The sequence below is a fragment of the Oreochromis niloticus genome, linkage group LG12, assembly GCF_001858045.2.
Source record: "Oreochromis niloticus isolate F11D_XX linkage group LG12, O_niloticus_UMD_NMBU, whole genome shotgun sequence".
Classification (NCBI taxonomy): domain Eukaryota; kingdom Metazoa; phylum Chordata; class Actinopteri; order Cichliformes; family Cichlidae; genus Oreochromis; species Oreochromis niloticus.
The window spans coordinates 18,126,540-18,150,245 of record NC_031977.2 but is presented as its reverse complement, the minus strand read 5'-3'; the positions used below and the strand labels follow the sequence as shown (position 1 = coordinate 18,150,245).

General features: G+C 40.2%; 2 protein-coding genes and 1 long non-coding RNA gene across 3 annotated transcripts; 2 read left to right on the top strand and 1 right to left on the bottom strand.

Moving 5' to 3' along the window:
* Window positions 1-1,452: 1,452 nt before the first annotated feature.
* Window positions 1,453-8,469, top strand: slc6a4b (solute carrier family 6 member 4b). The gene is made up of 13 exons (XM_005473325.4): window positions 1,453-1,806; window positions 2,258-2,392; window positions 2,486-2,705; window positions 2,849-2,987; window positions 3,119-3,253; window positions 4,197-4,300; window positions 4,992-5,119; window positions 5,235-5,347; window positions 5,507-5,638; window positions 5,843-5,942; window positions 6,038-6,138; window positions 6,650-6,817; window positions 6,914-8,469. Exons 1-13 carry the CDS (start codon window positions 1,602-1,604, stop codon window positions 6,992-6,994), a joined length of 1,761 nt encoding a protein of 586 aa, XP_005473382.1. The 5' UTR covers window positions 1,453-1,601; the 3' UTR covers window positions 6,995-8,469.
* A 2,487-nt stretch (window positions 8,470-10,956) lies between these two features.
* On the top strand, window positions 10,957-12,871 carry LOC106098719 (uncharacterized). The gene is made up of 2 exons (XR_001225003.3): window positions 10,957-11,147; window positions 11,345-12,871. It is a non-coding gene; the product is annotated as an uncharacterized LOC106098719 (long non-coding RNA).
* Window positions 12,872-13,194: 323 nt separating this feature from the next.
* Window positions 13,195-23,155, bottom strand: ankrd13a (ankyrin repeat domain 13A). Its single transcript, XM_005473324.4, has 15 exons — window positions 22,639-23,155; window positions 21,429-21,564; window positions 21,012-21,136; window positions 20,878-20,923; window positions 20,411-20,554; window positions 20,129-20,318; window positions 19,154-19,220; window positions 18,984-19,065; window positions 16,509-16,570; window positions 16,291-16,421; window positions 16,027-16,184; window positions 15,770-15,898; window positions 15,512-15,672; window positions 15,342-15,406; window positions 13,195-15,081 (listed from the first exon to the last, which is right to left on the bottom strand). Exons 1-15 carry the CDS (start codon window positions 22,744-22,746, stop codon window positions 14,883-14,885), a joined length of 1,803 nt encoding a protein of 600 aa, XP_005473381.1. The 5' UTR covers window positions 22,747-23,155; the 3' UTR covers window positions 13,195-14,882.
* Between the last annotated feature and the right edge of the window lie 551 nt (window positions 23,156-23,706).

Sequence of the window (23,706 nt, the reverse complement as noted above, 5' to 3'; positions counted from 1 at the left end):
CTGACTATCCAGTTAGTAGCCTTTTCAAACTACTCAGTGCTAAAAGCGGTAGATTTGATTACAAGTTCATTTTATTAGGTTTCCCTAATCAGTGCAGTTAAGCTGCTGTGATTCTATTTTGCTGTCTTCACCAAACTATATGATGCCACAGGATCAGCAAACCAAGATGGTCCAAGGTGCTGTTTATGGCTTTCTGTATTAAATCTGTGGAAGTTCAAACTGACCGACTGCACACTGGTTAAAATTACTGTTACACTGTGTCAGAAGCCTGTTGTTTGATTTAATCTTTCACTCATGTTTCAGCTATAAGATGTTGAAATCAATTTTCCTTGGCCTTTTTGCAAATAAAGACATAAAATGAGGATCATAATGTACCAATTAATCCAAATTCAGTCTTTATATTCTAAGGGAGAGAAACTTAGAATACCTCTGCACGGCTTTGCAAAAACTGCTTTGAACTCAGCACTGAAGATACATTTCCCCAAACCCCATGAATCACCTGCCAAATGCCTTATAACTCACCCCAAACCTGTCAGTCACATGCAAAAAGAAAAGGATTGTGTCACTGCCAACAAGAGGACAATATAAGAAGTTCCTTTGAGACCGGGCAAATCCAAGATTGTGAAAATGTTTCAGAATCACAAGGTTTTACTTTGAAAAGCAAACAACAGAAAACACAGAGAAATACCTCCATCCATTTTCTTAACCACATTGAAGTAAGGATGCTGGATCCAGGGCAGGCTGCCAGTCTTTCACATAGAGACAAAAAAATACTTCACACTAACATTCACAGGCACAATTTAGAATCACCAGTTAGCCTGAGAAGCATCTCTCTGGACTGTGTGCACTGCACCTCCTGTGGCTGCTGTGCGTTTAGCCTGGATTCTTCAACCTACTGCATCTACACACTGTTTTCTTTCCCTTTCTAAACTGCCACATAATTTTCCTCTTCCCCATAAATGGTCACAAATGGCTGTAACTTTGTTGTCCCCCAGCTCTACATATATGTCCTACAATACTCATGACTCACACCAACAAGCTTACTGAACAGCACATGCTTTTGACCTCTGCTCTGAAGTAAATTTTGAGTTTCAGGCGACAACAAATTCTAGTTCATATTGATAAAAAGAGAAAATGTGAGGTTGCAGAGTTTTGAATTTAGATGGTGTGATGTGCAAGAGATGACTTACACAGCGAAACATCAGCATTCACTTTACTGCACATCATGATGCGTTCAGGGGAAAGGAGTTTAAAAAAAATGTGAGTAAAGCTGCAATCCCATCAGTCTTTGCTGCTGGTGAAATTCAACCGTGTTCAGTTAGCTACTTCAAGGACAGGCCTCTCGCCCTTTAAAGTGATTTAAATTGATCAACTCTAGCACCGTCGCTTTGTCTGTAAATCATCCTGAACGTTTTAGTTGAAAGACGGTTAAAAAGTGATGCAGGGTATGATTTCTACTAACAGGTATCCCCAAGTGTAGCCCCAACAACTCCTCCCACTCGGCCCTGTCATCATCACAGGAGAAGCATCCTCCTCTCTCTGAGGAGCTGCTCCTCTGCCTGACTTTTCACAGTCCGGTGCCCCGACAGGACTCAGCGGTCATGGCCGGCAGTCTGACCCACCACGGCTCCCCGAACCCCGGCTATAGCACCAACAACAACGCGGTCCCGGTGCCGGTCATCACCCAGACGGAGTCCCGGGACAAATGGAGCAAAAAGATGGATTTTCTCCTGTCTGTGATTGGCTTTGCTGTGGACCTTGGGAATGTTTGGAGGTTTCCGTACATATGTTATCAAAACGGTGGCGGTAAGTAGGCTAAAGGTTTAAAAGCAGGTCGATCCATAAGTTAGGATGTGCGGACTTTGTAAAACTTGTTCTGTCTTTAAATGATTTTGGTCTCACAGTTTCTGCTCGAAAACGATGACAGCAGAAACTGTCCATGGTGCTGAAGAGACCTTCCATCCGTTAGAAACTCAATTAAAAAGTCTTTGAAATGCATTTGGTCTTTGTTAATAATTTCAAAAAATACAAGAGCTTAACAAGTTCATATTAAGCGGTTTTAGGTCAGAGGACAAAAACTAGGAAATGAATCACAGGACTATGTGGACAATTCTTTCTTTGCCTGCTCTAACAAGTGGGTCAGTTTCACTTAAATCATGCAGATTCACTCTTTAAGCTGGGATGGGAACCAAAATCAGGTTTAAGTTAGTGTTTTTTGGCATTTACAAATGTCCTCAGATGTCATCCATCTGTGCAGGTGCTTTCCTTATTCCCTACATTTTGATGGCCATCTTTGGTGGTGTTCCGCTCTTCTACATGGAGCTGGCACTGGGACAGTTTCACAGAACCGGAGCCATATCAATATGGAAACACATCTGTCCCATTTTCAAAGGTGAGGCCTGAGCTGCTCAACAGATCATGTGCGGACAAAACAGATTTGTTATTTGCAGCTACAAAGCTCTTTTCATCTTCTGGTGTGTTTCAGGTATAGGATACGCCATCTGCATCATCGCTCTGTATGTGTCCTTCTACTACAACACCATCATCGCCTGGGCCCTCTTCTACTTCTATTCCTCGTTCTCCAGCATCTTGCCTTGGACTAACTGCGACAATGTGTGGAACACCCCCGATTGCACCAACTATTTTGGCATGGACAACATCACCTGGACGAATGCCTCCAGGTCTCCGGCAGAGGAATTTTACACGTAAGTGCATGTAAGTGTGAGTAGGAAAAACCACATAGATACACGGCTGTGCGGGAATCCTTGATGCAGTCAAGCTGGTGGTTTTGTTTGGGAAATATGATCTTGTTGCTGAAAACGTGATGTTCCATGTTTTGTTTCAACAGGAGGAATGTTCTTGAGATCCACAAGTCATCTGGGCTGAGAGATGTTGGTGGTGTTCGCTGGCAGCTGATGCTCTGCCTTTTTCTCATTTTCACCATAGTGTACTTCAGCCTGTGGAAGGGCGTGAAGACTTCAGGGAAGGTAGTTTTTTGCTGTCGCTTTACTGCCACAGCAATGGATGTTCTCTGCTTGAATCACAGATTTTGTCTTAGATTTCTGGTTCTCTTACACCTTTGTTTCCGACTCTGATATATCGCCTTCCTCTGCACCAGGTAGTGTGGGTGACCGCCACATTGCCCTATATTGTGCTTTTTATCCTGCTCATTCGAGGCGCCACTCTGCCAGGAGCCTGGAGAGGTGTGGTGTTTTATCTCAAACCACAGTGGGGAAAGCTGCTGGAGACCAGTGTGAGTTGAAGCTGGGGGACCAGCTGGTTTATTATAAATGATAATATTATTTAAAGTAGAAACAAAAACAAATGTTGTTAATTTAAATTATCTATAAAGCCCTTGTTCTGTGAGAATACGTTTTCAGTTACCTATAGTCTCATTTGAAATGTGTAAAAATTAAGTAAATAAAAGAATAATTTATTGTCACCGATGTGAGCAGAATCAATGCAGCCACTTTTTAGAGCTGCATTTTATCTAAAGCAGGGACATTTTTTGAGTGTACAGTCTTTGCTAATATGAAAAAAGTGCTTATAACCTCTTAGAACTTTCACACTTAGCAGGGCCTGGTGAAATGACTGAAATAAGTTTGATGTTCTTGATCATTTTAAGCAACACTGAGGAGAAATCCTGATGCATATTTAACTTGTTAAAATGATGACACTCAGACATGCAGCACAGCTGGATCTTCCAAATATTCATTTAATTCTACCCACTAGTCCCCTGAGAATCAGCCTGTATTTCTTTTCTATCTATCGCGCCTTCTCATCTTCCTTCTTAGCTCGCTGCTGTTGTTTGCAAAACATGTGTGAGTGCTTTGGTTAGAAGAGAATATGGATGAGACGAAATGAGATGCATAAATAAGCCACAGAGCAGGATAATAAGATGCATAATTGGTTTAGATTTTCTGCCATTAACAAAAGCCTCCCTTTCTGTCTCCCTCCCCGATATCCAACGCTGTCCTCTTCTTTTTAATGCCGAATGCGAGCTGCTCTTCAGATCTCCCTGCGTACAGCTGTGCGCCCACTGTACCACTGACACAACTAATCTCTGCTTGGCAAATAAAATAAAAACAAACAAGAAAAATTAGATGGTGTTAAATCAGTGACAGTTTATTTTAATACTTTTAAATACCATAATAATCTACAGCATCCCAGAGCATTTCTGCCTCTGTGTTTTGTAGGTGTGGGTGGACGCTGCTGCTCAGATATTCTTTTCTCTGGGGCCAGGGTTCGGGGTCCTCTTGGCTCTTTCAAGCTACAACTCTTTCACAAACAACTGCTATCGGTAAGATCCCTCAGTGCCTGCTGAGGTATGAGACACTGAGTCATTGTCTGAAACTGTGGTTGTGGCTTAAATAACATTTTGGCAAGTAAAGACCGATGATCTGGGTGAAATGCTGAAACCTTTGCATGAGTGAAAACACATCTCCTTTTGAGCGTTATGTTTCCTTTTAATGACACGCTTTGGAAACATTATCCCCGTAACGCCTAGTGTGTCACATTTGATACACTGAGACTTCTGCATTGACAATGTGATTTTCTTTTACCTCAGAAAAAAATTGCACGATACAATTTTAAGCAATAAATTGCCAAAATAAAAAAATAAACCAATTTTTAAAAAAGCTGAACATAATGTGATACAAATTAAAACTCAAATATGCAAATTAATATTTAATTTCTAGTTTTCATTTCTCCATGGGTAATTAATGTATTCTTTATTATCTGTTAATTGTAAGTTATTTATTTGTATACTTCATAAGCAAACAGTATCTTGTCGGCTTGTTGGGTGTGTGTGATTTCTAGCTAAAAGCATTGAAGTGTCTCCGAAATGTGACAAAGTTTGAAGAAATTTGTAAAGAAAACCTGGTGAAATGCTGAAAATGTCATTTCCTCCTCCGTCTGCAAACAGGCCTGTTGTTTAAAAAAGTGTTTTTCTATAAGTAAGTTAAATGACTGCGCTGCTTCCTCCTCGGCAGCGACGCCATCGTGACCAGCTTGGTAAACTGTCTGACCAGCTTTGTGTCGGGCTTCGTCATCTTTACGGTGCTGGGCTACATGGCAGAGATGAGGCAAGTGGAGGTTGAGGATGTAGCCAGAGACAAAGGTCAGCAGGCAAAACAATAAAACCATAAAACATTTTTTAAAATACAATTTATCATAACTATTATAATTACAGACACTCACTCCCATCTGTTCATGTTCATTTCTGTGCTTTTAAGGACCGAGCCTACTCTTCATCACCTACCCAGAGGCCATTGCAAACATGATGGGCTCGACCTTTTTCGCGATCATCTTTTTTGTGATGATGATCACGCTGGGACTGGACAGCACGGTACGAGATGAGAAACCTATTAGTATTCAGTACATGACGATTGCTACCACAGATTCAAATTCATAAATTCAGTCAAATATTTCTTATTTCATGAACTTCAAACATCCTTACACTTCTCTACATGTTTCTAATGATAACGGCTGTCTCTGTGTGCTTCAGTTTGGAGGGCTGGAGGCGATCATCACTGCTGTGTTGGATGAATACCCAGATCAGTTCTATCACAGACGGGAACTTTTTGTTCTGTGCTTGGTGGTTGTCTGTTTTTTAGGCTCTCTGAGCACCCTTACCAATGTAAGTTACTCGTGTTTTATATCCTCATCAAACCAGAGAGAGCAAAAAGCATCGCCTCAATATTTTAAAACAATTACCTTCAATTATAATTAATGCTCTGGATACATTGTAGCAAATTGGAGTAGTGCTATCTACTGTCTGCTGCTCAAATGAGGGGAAATGAGTGCTGACTGATGATCAATGATTGTAAAATCTTACTGGCAGGGTGGTGCCTACGTGGTGAAGCTGCTGGAAGAGTTTGGAGTTGGATGCTCAATTATTGCAGTGGGTTTCCTTGAGGCTATTGCAGTTTCCTGGTTCTATGGTAAAAAAAAAGTCTCTTGACTAGTTGTCTGTTTCTTTTATCACCAGTATAAGTTGGTGACCTATAATGCGTTGTATTATTTTTGCCGATTTCAGGAATCCATCGATTTAGCAATGACGTTCAGGCTATGCTGGGGAAAGCCCCGGGACTGTTCTGGAAAGTGTGCTGGGTTGCTATCAGTCCTGCGTTTCTGGCGGTGAGAGATACTCTGAACACCCAAAGGTTCAGTCTTAACATCAGCAGTTATGCTGTATAAAAACCACAAGATCTTTTAGTTATCACTCCCTGTAAATACTTTAACACATAGTTCTTTAGGTCAAATGAGCATCATCCAGTTAAGCCACTCAGAGATCAGTGAGCTGTAGCAGACAAGGATATGAGAGAAAGCTCACTGCAGGATCAAAAGACAGCTTCAGCAGTGGCCTTTAAAGTTGAAGAGAGCAGACAGTTCAGTCCCCCCTCTGTAGATTAAACTCTTCTCTCTGTGAAGTAGCTTCCTTAAATATTTTCTAGCATGCACACAGACATATGCTGTTTGATACCCTAATCTCTTATTTGCATCCACCTATAAGGTTGTTGTCCTGATGACATTTTAGAATTAGAAATCTACACCAATAAGACTTCTTTTATATATTTTTAAATAATGGACTCAGTACAGTTCATATATTAACATATATGGAAATGCTGCGTATCCCATATCTTCTCAGTATATCATTGTGAGCTCCCTGCTGAAAGCACCACCCCTCGCACTGTTTGATTACAAGTACCCGGACTGGAGCATCATAGTCGGGTACATCGTCGGCTTATCATCCTTCATCTGGGTCCCGATCTACATGGTCTACAAGCTGGTGTGGACCCCTGGTTCCCTCAAACAGGTCGGTGGATGCGTGCAAAGTCCTGAAACTGTTTCTGATGCATTTTCTTCTAATGTAACCTCTGCTTCGTTTTCACGGGTCCCTTGTTTTCCACAGAGATTGGCCGTGTGTCTGAGGCCCGAGAGGACCATACCAGACATCCACGCTGAGAACCTCAACATGGCCACTGTACCATAGAGAGATAAACATCTCTGTGTGCTTTTAGATTGCCATTAAAACCACAGTTGTAGGTTTGTTTATGGCTGAACCTAAACATGATCTAACATTATGACTGATTACCAGTTAATGGTGTTAAACTCTCACTGCATATGTACACTCTGTATAAAGGTAAATGCTGCTAAATTTTTAATTTTGAGAGGATTTGAGATAGCAATACTCATATCTCTGCCCTATGTGTGTGTGTGTGTGTGTGAGAGAGAGAGAAACAGAAACGATAGAGAGAGAGCGATTCAGACCTGCGTCACCAGGATAGTTTAGAGTTTTCTCGTTTTGCTTTCTTGTGGTTGTACAAGTTAAGTGGTAAAATCAGTGGTCTCGTTTCATCTTATAAAGATAGATGATGCCAAGGAACATAAAAACACGTGTTTCAAATGTGACATTCAGCACATGGTTTTTGTTTGCATGGGAACATTTCTATATTTTACCTGCTTTGTTGCTTTGCATGCTCAGCTTTACTAACAGTGGGATCATCAGTGTTGCAGTTGTAGCAGCAGTGAGGTTATCATAGTTAATCTCGGTTGAGTGAGTAATTTCGTGTTATTTACAACCAAAACCTGAAGTAAATAACAAAAGGGTGTATTACAGTGTATTTGATGTATTTTGTATTTAGACAGTAGGTCTGTAATACAGTGCTTGCATAGGATTTTAAAGGCAGCTGCTTGAAGAAGTAAAAGTTGCAAAAAGTTGTTTTTTCCCTACTCGTGTTTGCAGTGGAGGCAAGTGAGACCCTCAGACAAAGACCATGTTAAAAGTGTAATCTTCTTATCATAACTGTGAGCGTATGTTTCACAGTTAAAGTAGACACTAATACAATATGTAAAAGAATCTCATGATTAATTTTAATGAGACTGTTGAATATTTTCTGGTCTTCATCTGATAGCTTCATTTAACTCCAGATAGCCTGTCTTGCCTTAATTTAAATACATGCTATACTGTATTTGCAAAAATTGGAAAGGTTGTATTGATATCTATGGATTCTGTGCCTCTCCAGACAATGTTTCCACTTTCTCATTTGAGACTGTTCAAATGTTTGTTTGCTTATTTGTTTGTGTTTTGCATATAAATAGTTGCTCTGTTTTAGTGTTACCTTATCTGAAATGCTTTATCCTTTATTTACAATTAGGGAACGATGTGATGCCCGAGGTTGATGATTGTTGTGTGCTTTCTGTTCTCTTCGGTGTGGTTTCTGTAGACATGTGTGTCTAAATGAATTATAGCATAAATGGCGTGTTTTATCGTTTGTACTCCTTTTCAATTGAGAGAATTAAATGTGAAAAAAAGAAGAAAAACACTGCACAAGATTTATGGCAGTTAAATTCCACTATTTCTATCAAACACCCTGTGCTTTTCCTGAACTGTAATTTCCACATGATGATCTTCATGTCTTTGTAATGGCTGTTGGCTGTCATTGTTCACCTCTATTAGATATTCTAATTAACAAGCTAATTTGCAACATCCACAATCCATCCACATACGGGGGAATAGAGCAGTTTAAACCTTCTGATCTCTTCAGGCCCTCACACAGACACACACACACATATACAATTTCTGCTAACGCTACCCTTCAGAGTTTTATTTGAGCCCGGCTCCATCACGTCAAGGCTGACAGGTATGAAAATATACGAGAGTGGGAAGTGGTTTTGAAACATTTGATTCCCCAATGAGCTGCTGGGTGATGGACGTGCACATCAAAGCCCTTTTGTGTCAGTGACTGCTATTGAAGTAGAGAACAGGCAAGCACAGGAGACACATAAAAGAGGCAACGCTAAATAGGTGGTTCTCCCCTGCTTGATATGGACAGCTTTAGAAACAGTATACATGGAAAGAATTACTGCATGAACACACTGTTAAACCCTCCAGTTAATGCTAATAATTCTAACAAGGGGTGAATAAACAGTAGAAATAAGGGAATAACATTCATTCATCACCTGTGCAGTGCAGGTATTATGCTTTTCTACCCTCGATTAGCCAAAGCATTTTAAGCTAAGACTACAGGTAGACTAAAGCTGAGGACTAAACCACCAACCTTGTGACTAATAGGCAACACGTGTTATCTCCTGAACCATCTATTTGTTGGGTTTTTGTTTAAAGACAAGAAGTAAAATCAACACAGGAGACAAAAGAAAACAAACCTTAAAACTAAACAGGAAGTAACCAAAGGAGGCTGAAAAATACATGAATATTAACAAATACGACAGAAGGAAACATAGTTAATATGGACACACGAGGACTGAACATGAAGTCAGAGACGAGGGAACACTGAAAGACAAAGACATAAACACAGAGGAACAGATAGGGAAACCATGATTATCAAAACTACTATTATACATGAAACAAAACACAGGATGAAACTGAAAGTTATCACCGGAGAGGTATAAAAAAAAAATGGACTCAAACACTCAAAGATGCCACAAGTAATAAACCTTGGAATCTACTAGAATAAAGAATGCAAAACTTCAAACACTTGTAATAACAATAAAAAGAATTAAAACTCCCAAAATAACAGAAATCCTCAGGCGGTGACCTCCCTAGCTCATTTACTTCTGATTCCATCCCCTTCCAGAGGGTCCTTTCACTTGCCTAGCCCTGATATTCACAGATGGCTGAGGTGATCCTAACTGCAGCAGATGGTCTGATGACACTTGGAGGTCTAACTGTTAAGCAACTCAACTGACTGATCATCTCATTTACTGCTGAATTAAAAAATACTTTCCACTGGTTAAACTAAAATCTAATTTAATTTGGTTTCTATATTGCTAAATCATGTCAGCCGTTGTCTGAAGACACTTTGCATCGTACTGAAAAACCTTAAAAAACACACAATAATGATTTGATAATGATGAGTCCTTTTATATTTATGTGTTAAGCTTGCTCAGCCAGGTCATAACTTATAAAAATGTGTCCTAGTGATTTTAAATGCCTTCCATTACAATACAATTTCTGGCTTCATGCTATTATGAAATGCTGTCATGTTGTGATAAATGTATCCAGGAAGCCTTCGATTTTACGTTCAGGTCACCGTGACTGACATTTCTTAACACTCATTATGCCTTTCTAGCATGTAATCAACAGCTGTACGAGTTTGCAATGGTGTGCACTTGTCTATAAACGATGAGATTATACCCCAGTCACGCAGAGTAATTATATTAAAATATAACTTCAAGGAGCTCAACCTTTCTAATGAGCCTTCTTTGCTCTTTGACATTTCAGAAACTGAGAGTGTGAGAGACACCACACGAGTGTTTTATGCTGCGGAGAAGAGATAAGAGTTTATACACTTTGTATTTCCACCATCCCGAAGCTTTCAGTGTCAGAGCTGCTGAGAGAGTCTACAGTTAGCTCATCTTACTAGGCTGAGATGAATAATCCAGTGCCGTTGAACTTATATAGCATCAGTTCACAACATCAGTCTCCTCAAGGTACTTTATATTGGAAGGTAAATAAAATATCGTTGGATTTTTGACTCTCAGTCTCATAGTTGAGCTGTAACCAGTCAAAGGGATATTCCACAAAGCGTGTTCATCAAACTCTAAATTTTAAAAACTAACTCAGAGTTGTTAGTTTAACCGCTTTCGGAATAGGGCCTAGGGGAGACTCAGACAATATGTTCACACACAAGGCAACAAAGGGCGAGGGAGTAGGTGGGGACACAGCTGTACACACCTACATTATGTGTGAAAGATAAAACGACTGAAGGAACAGAACAGGAAAGACTGTGGGGAGGATCCTCATTAGTATGAAAAGCTCTAAAACGTATTAAAATACAGTTAAAAGTCCAAAATGTATGCCCTCCTTCGTCTTCTCCAAAGGAGTACAGCTGAATTCTTTGCCGGGCCCATTCTGGACCCCGGGCCTTTTGTTTGACACCCCTGTTCTGGACAGTTTCACGATACAATAATGCGACGGCGTTAGGACCCAGATCCTATAGCGGAAGAAGAAACCCCTCGCTGTCATCCTCATCCTCATCATCCTCCTCCATCCTCCACTGCTAAGATGCTGCATCTCCTCACACAAGCTGCAGTAATGTGCTTTAATGCGCTGGTTATCGCTCAGCCCGACGACTACAGGGTGGCCGAGAGAGCTTATGTGGTCCTGCAGAAGCAGAATTTAGGTGAGAACAAATGTGAGGCCTGTGGAGGGGCCGTTCAATGATCCCGACATCCAGGTGTTTATTTCTCTTTCGTCTCCAGCGACCACAACTTTATACTGCAACAGAAAACTTTAAACCAGTATAACAAGTTAACCCGTCGCCCTTGTCTGCCTGTTAGTCTGTTTTTATTGGCTGTGCTTGTGTTTTTGTCCTTACAGTCACACTGGGGAGTGTCCTGGCGGTGGTGCTGGTGCTGATGATCATTATGGCTGTCTGCGTCTACAAACCGCTGTCTCGTCGCTGAAACCTGGAGGACATATGAACCGAGAGACAATCCTGTTCTGTCTGCAAAGTTACACCTGCTCTGTTGCCATAACCGTGTGCAGATGGGCCCGGACTGAGGGAAAAGCAGCTGCCAAAAAGCCCAGTGTGCGCAGTTAGTTTATAAACACAGATCAGGCGTAACTTTATGAGCACTGACGGTGAATAACAGTGATTATGTCTTCATCATGGCACCTGTTGGTGGGTGTGGGATATATTAGAGTGCAAGTCATCATTATGTCCTCAAATTTGGTGTGTTAGAAGCAGGAAAAATGTGCAAGCATAGGTGTTTGATTGAGTTTGAGGGCCACTTTGTGATAGCCAACTCTACTAAACATCTCCAGTACTGCGGGTCTCTTGGGCTGTTCCCGGTATGCGGTGGTCAGTTTCTATCAAAAGTGGTCCAAGCATGGAGGTTCACTGATGTATGTTAAGAGTAACGGTTGGCCAGTTTGGCCCAATCCAACATTTTCAGCAATTTGAGCTACTGTAGCTCAAATTGCACCTTCAGCGGGCTAGTGGAGTCCATGCCTCGATGGTTCAAGGCTGTTTTGGTAGGAAAAGAAGGACTAACGCAGTATACAGGTGGCCATAATGCTATGCCTGATCAGTGTATCTTTAGTGTCTTTAATTTATCTTGATCTCAGGTCAGTTATTAATATAATTTAAAGTGTACACAGATACACCTACAGTGGAGCTCAAACATCTGAGACTGGGCCTCATGTTTCCAGCAGAAAACTGCTTTACCACTATCACCTGTTTCATCTTCAGGTGACAGTGGCAAAAGAAACTCAATCACATTTTATGACTAGACAAAGATCGCAGATTAAAACTTTCCAGAAATTGCTCTATCTAAACCTCACTGTTCACTGTCACTTAAAAGCAGTTCCATCACAGATAAAGAAATTTCTAAATAATAATTTCTAGATAACAGTGCATCAAACCCAAAGTGCTCTGGAGATGGATACTTGTACTGAGCTGACTCCACCCTGACCAAGGAGAACCACTGGTTTCATCAGAGACATCCTTCACCCTTCTGATTTTGAAGAATATTATTACTGCTAAGGAGCCAACACACCAGGCTTTGCAGGAACTACTTGAAGACAGGGATATACATCACAAGAAACTCCTTGAATCATTTGCTGTTAGCTGTTATTAATTTCAAATAGGGGGTAGATATTCTGAAATTCAGGTACATTGTTAAGGCTTTTCGGCTCCACTGCGTATTAGTTTATGCAAAATTGCGTTTGTAAATGCTCACCTAATGACACAAGTAGTAATCTGGGCCTGTATTCTATAAAACGTGAGCACCACGTGTTATTTATTTGGGTTTCAAAGCTGGAAATTTTGTGATTGGATGTATTTTTTGTTTGATGAAAAGCAAAAGTTCTGCAAGCATTAAACTTTGAGATTAGAAAGTGAGAGCGAGTTGTCATTGCTGTCTTTGTTTTGATCTGGTCATGACTGAGCCTCATGTGCAGGATAAAATCAAACAGTCAATCGACTGGTTCTTATTTAGTGCTTTGTTACTCTGAGCACTCAAAGCACTTTCATACAGCTTGCCTCATTCACTCATTCACACAAGTACTTTGTTCTAAGCTTTTTCTATGTAAGTACTTTCTGTCTAACACTCACACTCCGATGCATCGGCGTGGTCATCAGTCATTCAGTGTTCACACATAGAGACAGACAACCATTCGTGGTCACACACACCACATAAAAAAAAAAAAAAAAAAAAAGCATGCAGTAATGGAAATAAAGTGCTTTTATTTCACAACATTTTGAAAACTGACACATTCTCTGAAACTTTCAACACATTATAAAAAACCTTACAGCTGAAATGGCGCACTGCAAAGATTTTCATTAAATTAACTAAAGCTACCATTTTCAAATTTGACTTTTCAGCAGTTTGGCAGCTTGATCTTTACAGTTAGTAGCTGTTCAGCTGAAGCTTCTGATGCAGTCAGTCAGTCAGTCGCGCAGACCTCTGATAAAGTGGTTGGTTGTCAGTAAAAATCATCTACAGTGGTTAATGAGTGTTACTCGGCATCGCACAGCTGAGACACCTTGTTTTTCAAACTACAAAATTTTAAAGAAACTCATTTAGACAGTTTAGTCTGAGTTGCACTGCATATAAATTTTGCCACGCTTCAGCTCCACCACGTGTTATCAGAGCGAAGCAATCCTTGGCACATGCTGAAGAAAAAAAGAAAAAAAAAAAAAATCAAACTCCAACATATGGCGCTCATGCTTGACCTCAGGGTCTGTGCTGCTTTCTTTCTACCGCACAGAGGTGTTGAGTTGTTCGTGGATACAAAATGTAGACTGCCCTTTGGAACTACTGCTTCCCAGCTGAATGACTGTTATAAATCCACAGACAGACTGGTCTTTGCTATTGCATTTCTGAATTGAGGTGAAGTTGCTCAGTGAGAGTGTACAAAAAAAAAAAGAAAAAGAAAAAAAAAAAAGAAGTCAATTTTCACCAGAAGCTCAGAGGAAAGACAGGAAAGGAAAGTCAACCACCCCCTTATCCTTTTTGCAGCAGAGATACTACACCATGCGGCTAATTTCAAATCTCTCTCAAAGCAACATGCTCTACTCCATCTGTAGAGTGTACATTCACAAAGTACAAGAAGACACATTTACATATGAACATCTGACTCAAACCCAACAAACCTTTCCAACTTAACACTGGCATAGTGTTCTTATAGAACGATATGCTAGAGTGGTACCATATTAACATCATTTACCTGGATAACTTCTGTCAGTTTTACAGCTGACTAACAAAGTTATTCCAAAGCAAAGGAAAAAAACAAAAAAACAAAACTGCAAACCCTGAGTTTTCTGCTTTTCAGTGAGTCCAATATCCTCAACCAAGTGACTATGTAGGGAGATTTTACAATGACAGCACTGCTGTGTTTGTTTGCCGGGGCCGAGAGTATCACATTTGTGTGCCGACACTATACGAAGTCACCTTTGAGCAGTCAGTCATACTTTTTTTGTTCACAGAACCACGTTACGGTGACTCAACCCTCACCCGAGACAACAGTAAGAGAAATACCTGCAAGTTGCCGCTGTGAGTCTGAACTGGAACAAAGAAACTGAATAAATAAAAAGTAGAACCCATCCAGAATGATCTCAAACAGTCCAGGAAAGAAGCGTGGATGGACACACTCTATACTGAGATAGAAATATACAAAAAAAAAAAAAAGGAGTATACTCTTACCAAAATACCTTTTGAAAAATATTGGATACAGACAGTTTGATTTTGGCTGTGTAAGAATTATCTGTTGTAGAAAGAGATCTGCAGTTGCATAGTTGATGAGAGTGGTTAGGAAGGAAAACTGAGGTGTGGTGGTTGCTTTCTGGATCAGCAGAACTTGTATTATTATCATTATTATTATTATTAATATTTATATTTCCCTCTTATTCCTTTTATTTCTCTGTGAGCGAAAGCTGCAATATCCTCTCCAGCTCCTCTTCCTCTTGTTTCCTCATTCTCTCTTCTTCCTCTTGAGCTCTTGCAGAAAGCTCCATTGCTAGACGCAGGTCTGAATCAGGGCTAGAGGCAGAGGCAGAGCTGGGAGGGCTGGAGGTGTCTCTATAATCCACCAGCACCCCCTCTGGGATACTCCTAGAAGGACAACAGGATAAAACTGAGATTCACCTTTATTCTGTTGCCTTTACTGACGCTTACAGGTAATGAGGCAGAATATCATGCTCACAGGTGGACACTGAACAGACTTAAGGTTCACAGAATAAATATGTGATAAAGTTTGACTAAAAACACTATAAAACCAACCATATGAATCCATAGGACTACTAAGCTGCAAGCACCTTCTATTAAAACATTCAGTAACAGAATTACTTGTAACACCGTTAATCTGCTCCTACCTGTCACTCTGGTCAATCGGCATTACATCAGCGAAGTCCCCATCAACATCACCCCAGAGCCCCTCCTACAAACACACAAACACCAGGGGAAGTTACAGCCTGCAGCATGTGGGGGAAAAAAAAAAAAATCGCATGAAAAAGATGTTTGTCTCAGTGACGATTGCTCTGACCTGGCCAGTGCCTTGACGAGACTCCAGGAGACTCTGATGGATGGCGTACTGTAAGAGCTCCTCATCGTTATTGGACACAGGCATGTGGCGGCTTCCCCCGCGACGGTGATAACTCGCAGGCACCTCAAACACCGAGGGACACACCTGGAAAGGAGGTGGTGCTGGGTAGGGTGGATAAAAACCAGCAGATGAGCAGTTTAAAATGACAATCGTTCAGTTTGTGCTTAAACATTGTGGATAAACCATCAGCTTTCCAACCTGCTGCTTCATCATCTCCTGTGGATGTTGGTGTGGCTGCTGCTGATGTGTTCGCTTCCTCCTCAGTGCTGCATTTATTTACACTACCAAAGGTAATCTTGGCATTAAGCACATGAAACAGGGGAATCTCTGAAAGAGAGGGCCACATGAGATACCAAAGTGAAACATAAAGGGTATCAGAGTGCTTCTGCAAACCCAAAATTTCTAGTGAAAAAAAATAAGAGTAAATAAATAAAAATCACAAAACTGCAAAATACCTATTTTAACAGGAAATCCAGGAGGGAATTTCAGAGTTACAAAGTCTCGTAGTCTTGCAAAATGGGAACTTGTGCGAGCCATGAGGTCGATAATGGGGGTTACCTGCTCCACCAGGGAGAGGGGATGGTCCTCACTCATCCACAATGTCCCTTTGAATCTGCATGAGAGAAAATTGCAGATAAAGTGAAACATTAAATTCCACAATACAACCAGCTTGCAGCTAGGAAAATGAATGGACTGGAGTTTAGAACACTTGAAATTACTTCTGTGTTCGAATGCTCAGTTCAATGGGACGGCCGATGTCTCTTTTCACAAGGTCAAAGTCGGGATCAAAGTATTCCTCTGGAGTGATCGCAGTGGGATTGTTGGCAGTTGCATATTCGAGAGTCAGGTCCTACAGAATGAAGAAGTCGCAAAAAATAAGCAGGTGCATGGCAACAAAATGCATCACGTTTACAAAAATGCTGAAGGAACAACTTACTCCTTGTGCATTTATGTGCTGCTCCACAGTCCCCAGCAGAGACTCCAGGATGTTTCTTTCACCTTTGGAAAGAACAAAAACAAAAGAAAAGCAGCCAATCAGCACTCAGATTCAGTTCCAGTCAAATATAGTCTGTTATGAGTATAAAGGAAAGTTGACTATAACAACATTCAAACCACTTCCCTGACATTTTGAACTGGCAGCAGATTTCATGTTGTTTTGAAAGGCATCAACAATTAAACTTTATTATTACTATTATTTTATTTTGCTGACACTTTGGATCCTTTGGTTAGTGGATGGGGTATCCATGGATCTGCCTCAATTAGTCAGTAGGGATGGGTATTGATAAGATTTTCACGATTCAGATTCCATTTTCGATTCTGTATAACGATTCGATCCTTTATCGATTCTCTTATCGATTCTTATTTTTAAAAAAGGAGAACACTAAGGTCGATTAGCTTAGAACTTTGTTTTATATCTTCTCTTTGAACAAGATAGAAATTTAGGAGTAACATGGCCTTACAAACCCAACAGTGAGATCTTAAGAGATCCACAGCCTACGGCTCTTCAATGGGGTGTCACGGGGTCCCCAGGAAAAAAAATTGTAAATGTAAAATAATAAAATAAATATTCTTCTGTAGCAATAACAAAGTATAACATAAATTATTCTGTAGCAATTACACAAGAATATCCAGTAATGTCCCTGCCTACAATTAAACACATTCACTTACCGAAAATTGGGGGCATCTGCTGTGGCAAATGGGTGCAAGCCTTTGACCACAAACTTAGTCACTGCTCGGTGACATTCGTCTATCCTGGCCTGAAAGGTGACGCTAACGGTAGACTGCAGCAAGAACTGCCAGCATCTGAGCCAGCCAGACTCTGTCTCTCTCATCATGGTCACCTAAATGCAGCGCACAGTAATGGCAGGTTTTGTAATAAGGCAGATCGCGCTAACATAATATGCACTGTTAGTTGATTATTTACCTGCCGCATTAACGGGAGAGGACGTGCAAACGTTACCGCTGCTGCTGGGTTGAGATTCACGAGTCCGGAGCGGAATTAAAAACACGACGTTCATTTAAGGTCATCGCGTGTTTTGTGAGCAAATGCTTTTGCATATTCGTAGTGTTTCCTCCTTTAAATGAAATATCTACTTTGCAAGTATTGCAAGTTGCCCTGTTGTCATCCATTCTGGTAAAGTATAACCAAACTTTATAGTGTTTGAGCCGCCTAGGCGCTCTGCCAGGTAAATGACGCTCCGCAACGTGGTGACGTCATTCGGGGCGACTGGAATCGATAAGGGAATCGTTTGCAAAAATGGCAAACAATTCCAAGGAATTGAAACAGTGGGAACCGGTTCTCAACAAGAACTGGTTTTCGATACCCATCCCTATTAGTCAGGGATACATGTCAGAGAGGAGGTGTTGGTGCTGGTGTTTAAATGAGTGATACAATGCAAAATAACAGCCACATTAATACCAGAGCGCTACAAAGCGAGACCAATGGGTTAGCAAGCTTTTTTATTCTCCTTCCAAAGGGTGAGTGTATGTATTTGGTTCTTTTTTGTGCGCGTGTTAGCAGTGTGTTTGTTAGCATTCTTTTGAAGATATCTTTTTCTGGAGCTGATGTAATTTAGGTGAAAATCAGGTCAAGGTCACACAAAGTGTGAAAAATGAATTGTAAAAACTTTATATTACCCACATCTTTTATAGATCATCTTCAAACTTCACATAAGTACCTAGGTTGGCTTCACCTTCATTCTTAGCACCCAAGGCTAAAGTTCACTGTGAAAACGCATTCCAAGGAACCCATCAAAATATATACTCTCAGAATATATCATGAGAGTAATTACATCATATGAAAGGGCATGGAGGGAGCTATGAACCAAATACGACACTCTATGAAGTCACAATGACACCAAAACAGGCTGAAAGACATCGTAAAACACTGAAGTTTAGTGTAGCCCTCACCCTGCAGAAGAGGTTCTCTCTGAGTGCTCTTGTTTACAGCTTGTTTTCTCCGCTGGGAGGATGGGGGAATTTTACATGTGGAAGTTAAGTTATTAAGCCCTACCTTACTGATATAATGAAAGAAGCAAAGCTGTAAAATCACAGCAGGTCCCTTAAAATTTGCATATATTGTCTTGGCGATGCAGAAAATGTATAAATGTTTTTATGCTTGCTTCCAATCTGCTGATAAGTCTCATTTACACTGCAGGAATTGCAGCTGCTAGAACACACAACAAACACCAAAAATGTTTATTACATTTAAAAAAAATTAATATAACTTTGATCCACTGACAAATTAAAGAAATTTCCATAACACAAAGAAAGCCTGGCTGTGTTGAACTTCTTTCAGAGGATACTTAATACTTAATGCTGTCACTGATCAGTTCATTTAAACTATATGTTGAAAACCCCCCAAAAAGCAAACAAAAACAACATGTACATACTGAAATATTTAAAAATTTACTTTTTATCCTGGCTTTCTCCTCGTCTGTAAGATGCTCCGTCCGTGTCCTGATTACCACATTTACATTGTTCACACTGAAAACCTGAGAAAATGACAAAAATACAATGTCAGGTAATAAAACCAGCACATTTTATAAACACATTTTGGTTTGATTTATAACTTCTCTGCACCTTCGCTTCAAATCCATTGACTACTTCCGTTTTATCAGATCTCCAGCCCCAAATCCCAGACTTAGTCCTGTAGGAAAAAAACAAAACCAAAGACTGTTACATTTCTAGAAAACATAAAACATCATAATAGAAGAGATTCATCGCTGCCCTTTAGATTCAAATAAATTCACAATCCAACAGTACAACAGCAACTGCTAACATAAGGATAGCTGAAATAAGATGCCGTCTGTCACCTGTGTCATCATTGTAATAACATTTACTCTAGCTGGATGCTGAATAACCAAAAATAAACTACTAAAGGTGAAGATTTATGCTCAGACAACGTTTCAATGATTAATCCTGGATAAATATTGCATTTAGATGCTACAGATTCCAGAAGGACAGACATGAAAAATCTTGAATATTTCATGTAATAATTCCATAATAACTCAATATTCTGTATCTGTCTAATAGAGAATCATCTACCCTGCTATTTTAACATTTTACATTCTGTTTTGACATGTTAATTTTGAAATATTAAAGAATATTTCATGTATGGCCTCAATAAAGTATTACGGTAGGTCTAGGTCGCACAGGCCACACCGGGTCCAAAACCATGGTGTGTCTTTGTTTATCGTACAGTTAATATTGTATAGTTACCATTATAGTATTGTATAGAATTGTATAGTTAGTAATTAGTAACTTTGTATCCCTTAATTTTACCGAAACTTAGAATGTTATTTATTTGTAATTCCTAGTTTAATATCTCTTGGAGATATATCCTTTATATATTTATAAATGCACCATGGGGGGCTTAGGGTGAAACAGCATTTTGGTACACTGTATACTGTGTATACTACTGTACTGACAATAAAGCTGAAGCCAACTCTCGTGAAGTAGCGTAGCTTTGGAGTTCAATCGTGGCTTATCAAACAAATTTAGATCCATTCATGACATGAGGAAAAACAGGAACAAGGAAGAATAAATGCCTCTTGCCTCTCAAAAGCAATATCCTTTGTGTCCAAGTAGGTGTTGACAATAGGAGTCGTCAACCTTTTGGCAACTTCCTGCTCAGCTGGCTGCATTGACTCTAACGTCACATCCTCCATTTCTTGGGATATGTTGAAGCGTTCGATGTCCACGACTTCATCGTCGTGGTTCACCTCCATCAGCTCTGCAAATGAATCTGCCGACACACAGACAGGGAGTCGCTTAGACCATTTTAACCAAAACAGCAGCAAAGAAAACTTGACTGTGTGAGGGAGTGTAAACACATGCCATCTCCTCTGAAGATGTAGCTTCTACGCCCTCTGATCCAGGTCATGTTCTCAAAGCCTAGAAGAGTAACATCCACTCGCAGCGAGGCGCCGCTTTTCCAAATGCGGCAAACATCACTCGGACAAACCCGGGACACGAGAGGAACTGCGAAACAACGGGATACAGAAACAAAAAGCATCCATACGTGAAAAACACCACTTAAGCAAACAAATACTTCACCTGGCAGCGGGCAGGTATGTAGTTTTTCCTGTGTGACCTGATGAAGCCACACAGGAAAAGCGTCAATCTTTAAAAACAGACTGCTGCCTTAAATAAAAAAAACTTTTTAAAACCATCCCTCTTTTGCATACTGGATTTCTGATAAACCAGCTGTTTTTGCATGAACATAATACCATTTATACACTTGTCTACTTTAAAAATCTACTTAAAAATATATATATTTCCACTCACAAAAAAAAAGAACTTACTCCAACTGGTGAATTCCCATTTCATCTCCATATAGAAGTCTGGAGACTAGAAAAGGGAAAAGAAATATTTTAAATGTTTCCAGGCACACTTACAAATGATGACAAGCAAAAGGGAAAAATATATGAAGTCACACCACTCGGATCTTTGACAGCAGCTCAGGCACTCCTCCCAGGGCAGTGGAGGCTTTGAGGTAGTCTCTGCGTTGAAGCACTAACTGAACCATCTCTGGATCTCCTGTGCTGACTGCTTCCTGCAGCACTGCCCATAGAAAGTCAAGCAGAAAAAACCACTAAACCTTTTAATGGAACAGCATCCGTTTCCTCTGAGAAACGATTAACCATTAAAAACCTCAGCAATGAAATTAAAGACCAAAGAAACCGTTTTACTGCAGTTGTAGGAGTTGATATTCTTGGATAAGTATATTTACAAGAAACCTCGTCAACAGCAGATGATGGTTAGGGTTATAGACAGCAGGGATCTAAAATGAACCAACAAACCAATCCAAATCCTAGCCCTCCTTGTCTGTTATGTAGCTAGCTTTGTAACAAACCTGTCCAATTATTGGCATTTTCTTTAGTCACTTGAGCGCCATGTCTCAGCAGGATTCTCACTGACTCCAGGTGCCCGAGTGATACAGCCAGGTGTAGAGGTGTTCGGCCTCTGGGATCCACAGCCTCGATGTCATTCTGAAAAATAATAAGGTGCCTGTTTAGACTAAATACTACTGAGCTGACATAAGAACCTCCAAGCGATTATTATAACCAATGCAGTCAACAACATGTAATTTTGTCATGGCTAATAATGATATAAAACTGCTGGAGTCAGTACAAAGAAATCATAATAATTGTGTAGTGTGGATGTATAAGCCCAACAAGGGACAAGGGCTGGAAATTAGGAATAGCTATAAACTCTTTGTGCGGCACATCAGTTTCATGCTCTGTACTGGAACTATGTCAAACTGCATTGTCTATTTTAAATAAATAAAATAAACTCTCCAGCATGTCTTGAGGTAATTATTGGCTTAGGGATGGGAATCCAGAGCTTATACTATTCATCGGATTATCATAAACCCCCCAAAACATCAAATCTTTTTCACAGCACATGGCATGTTTTCCAAAAGTTGCAGATTGCACAACAGTGACACCAGACTCATGATAGCGGCACTTTTTACACACCTGTGTCACATGCAAGCTTTTTCCCCCCCTACACTTTGTCCAAGCAGTGAAAATGAAACTGTGTGTTGACAGTGAAAACCAATCTGACCTATAAAGAGAATTAATAATGGCATTTGTATCAATAAACTCTTATCAATACCCATCCCTAACACTGTTTATTGTTTGAGCCACTGGATCTCTCCACTTTGAAGCTAAATAGCAATGCCGAGTTACTGTAAGTAGTGCAAAATAAACAACAAATGTATCCATGCGAGTGATAAAACACGTACTGCTGTCTGTTAATCAGTGTATTTGAGGAATCCAGTGAAATGGGACAGAAGCTTACATTTTAACTGGAAACAAGTTACCAGTCTGTACCGGAAGACTTTTTGTTTGTTTGTCTTTTAAAGCTTTCAAACTTCTAGATGCGTAAAAAGCTGAGCTACTCAATGTCATGTGTATGTGGCTGCCTGCGGAGCATCTGTAAACACCACTGGCCTTCTTTAACTGCCTGCCTGCGGAAATTCAGCAGCTCACTCCTGGTTTAGTCCGGCTAGCTGAGTATTGGTGCCAAGGTTACCAACCTCTCCAGTGGTTTTAACCAACCTGCGTTGATGTTAATAGCTGCTCCAGCTTCCTGTAGTCATTCTCCCACACTGCGGAATGCAGGGGAAACTTCACCCTGATGTCTTCGCTAATGTTAGCCATGGACATCTTCCTCTTTCTTTCAGTGCAACGTTAGCCACCCTCTAACAACTGGAGCCATGAGAAAAGCTGGGACAGCCACAGTAGTTACGCCAAAAAGCTTTGATCCATGCCTTTAATGTCTGACAGCAGCGTCGAAGTAATAACCAATCCGGTGACCAACTTTCCCCCCCAAGCCTTCCCCTAAATAAAACTTTTGAACAAGGAAGTGCCAGGAGTATTTCCCAGCAACGACAGGGGTGTTCTATATAGAAACAGACTCGCGGTCCATTAAATATCGCCTGATTAAGGTAACCTAATGGTCGATTTTAAAGTGACACCTTCTTTATATACGGTTTACAAAATATTCCTTTAGGCTAAAAACAAATGAAACGGCACTCGTAGATAAAATCATCGCCTTTAAAAAAATAATAGACACTTCCAGTCTGGACTCAACCATTTAGCATGTCGACATGGGGGTTGAAGAACCTTCATTGTTAATACTATGACTAAATAAAGTGATTTCTATATTGTCTAACTTTGGTTCCCATATTTTGAATTCTTGAAATGTAGCGCCACTATATTGTGCAGACATCAGCTAAACAAACCATGTAAATTCCTAGAAAGTAAATTGTTTTATTTTGCCCTATAACATTGAAATGGGATCGGCAATATTACGTTTTGAGGGAGGGGGTGGGAGCGGGTTAAAAATCTAAATCTGTACCGCCAGGTTATAATGTACATAACTACGCCTGCTAAATTTAAAGATAGTATATAAAGTTGTATGTATCCGTCCTATTGTTTTAAACTTCACAAATCAATATTAATTAAAAACTCCTCTGTCTCAGTTACGTTCGGTGCCTTTTTCTGCTCTGCGGAGTCAAATTTTAATATATGATTTAATACACATGACTGTTTTCATGTCTTGTATTTTGTTTTTTTTTTAATCTAACATTGCATCAGTGTTAAAGATGTACAAAGCGCGATTTA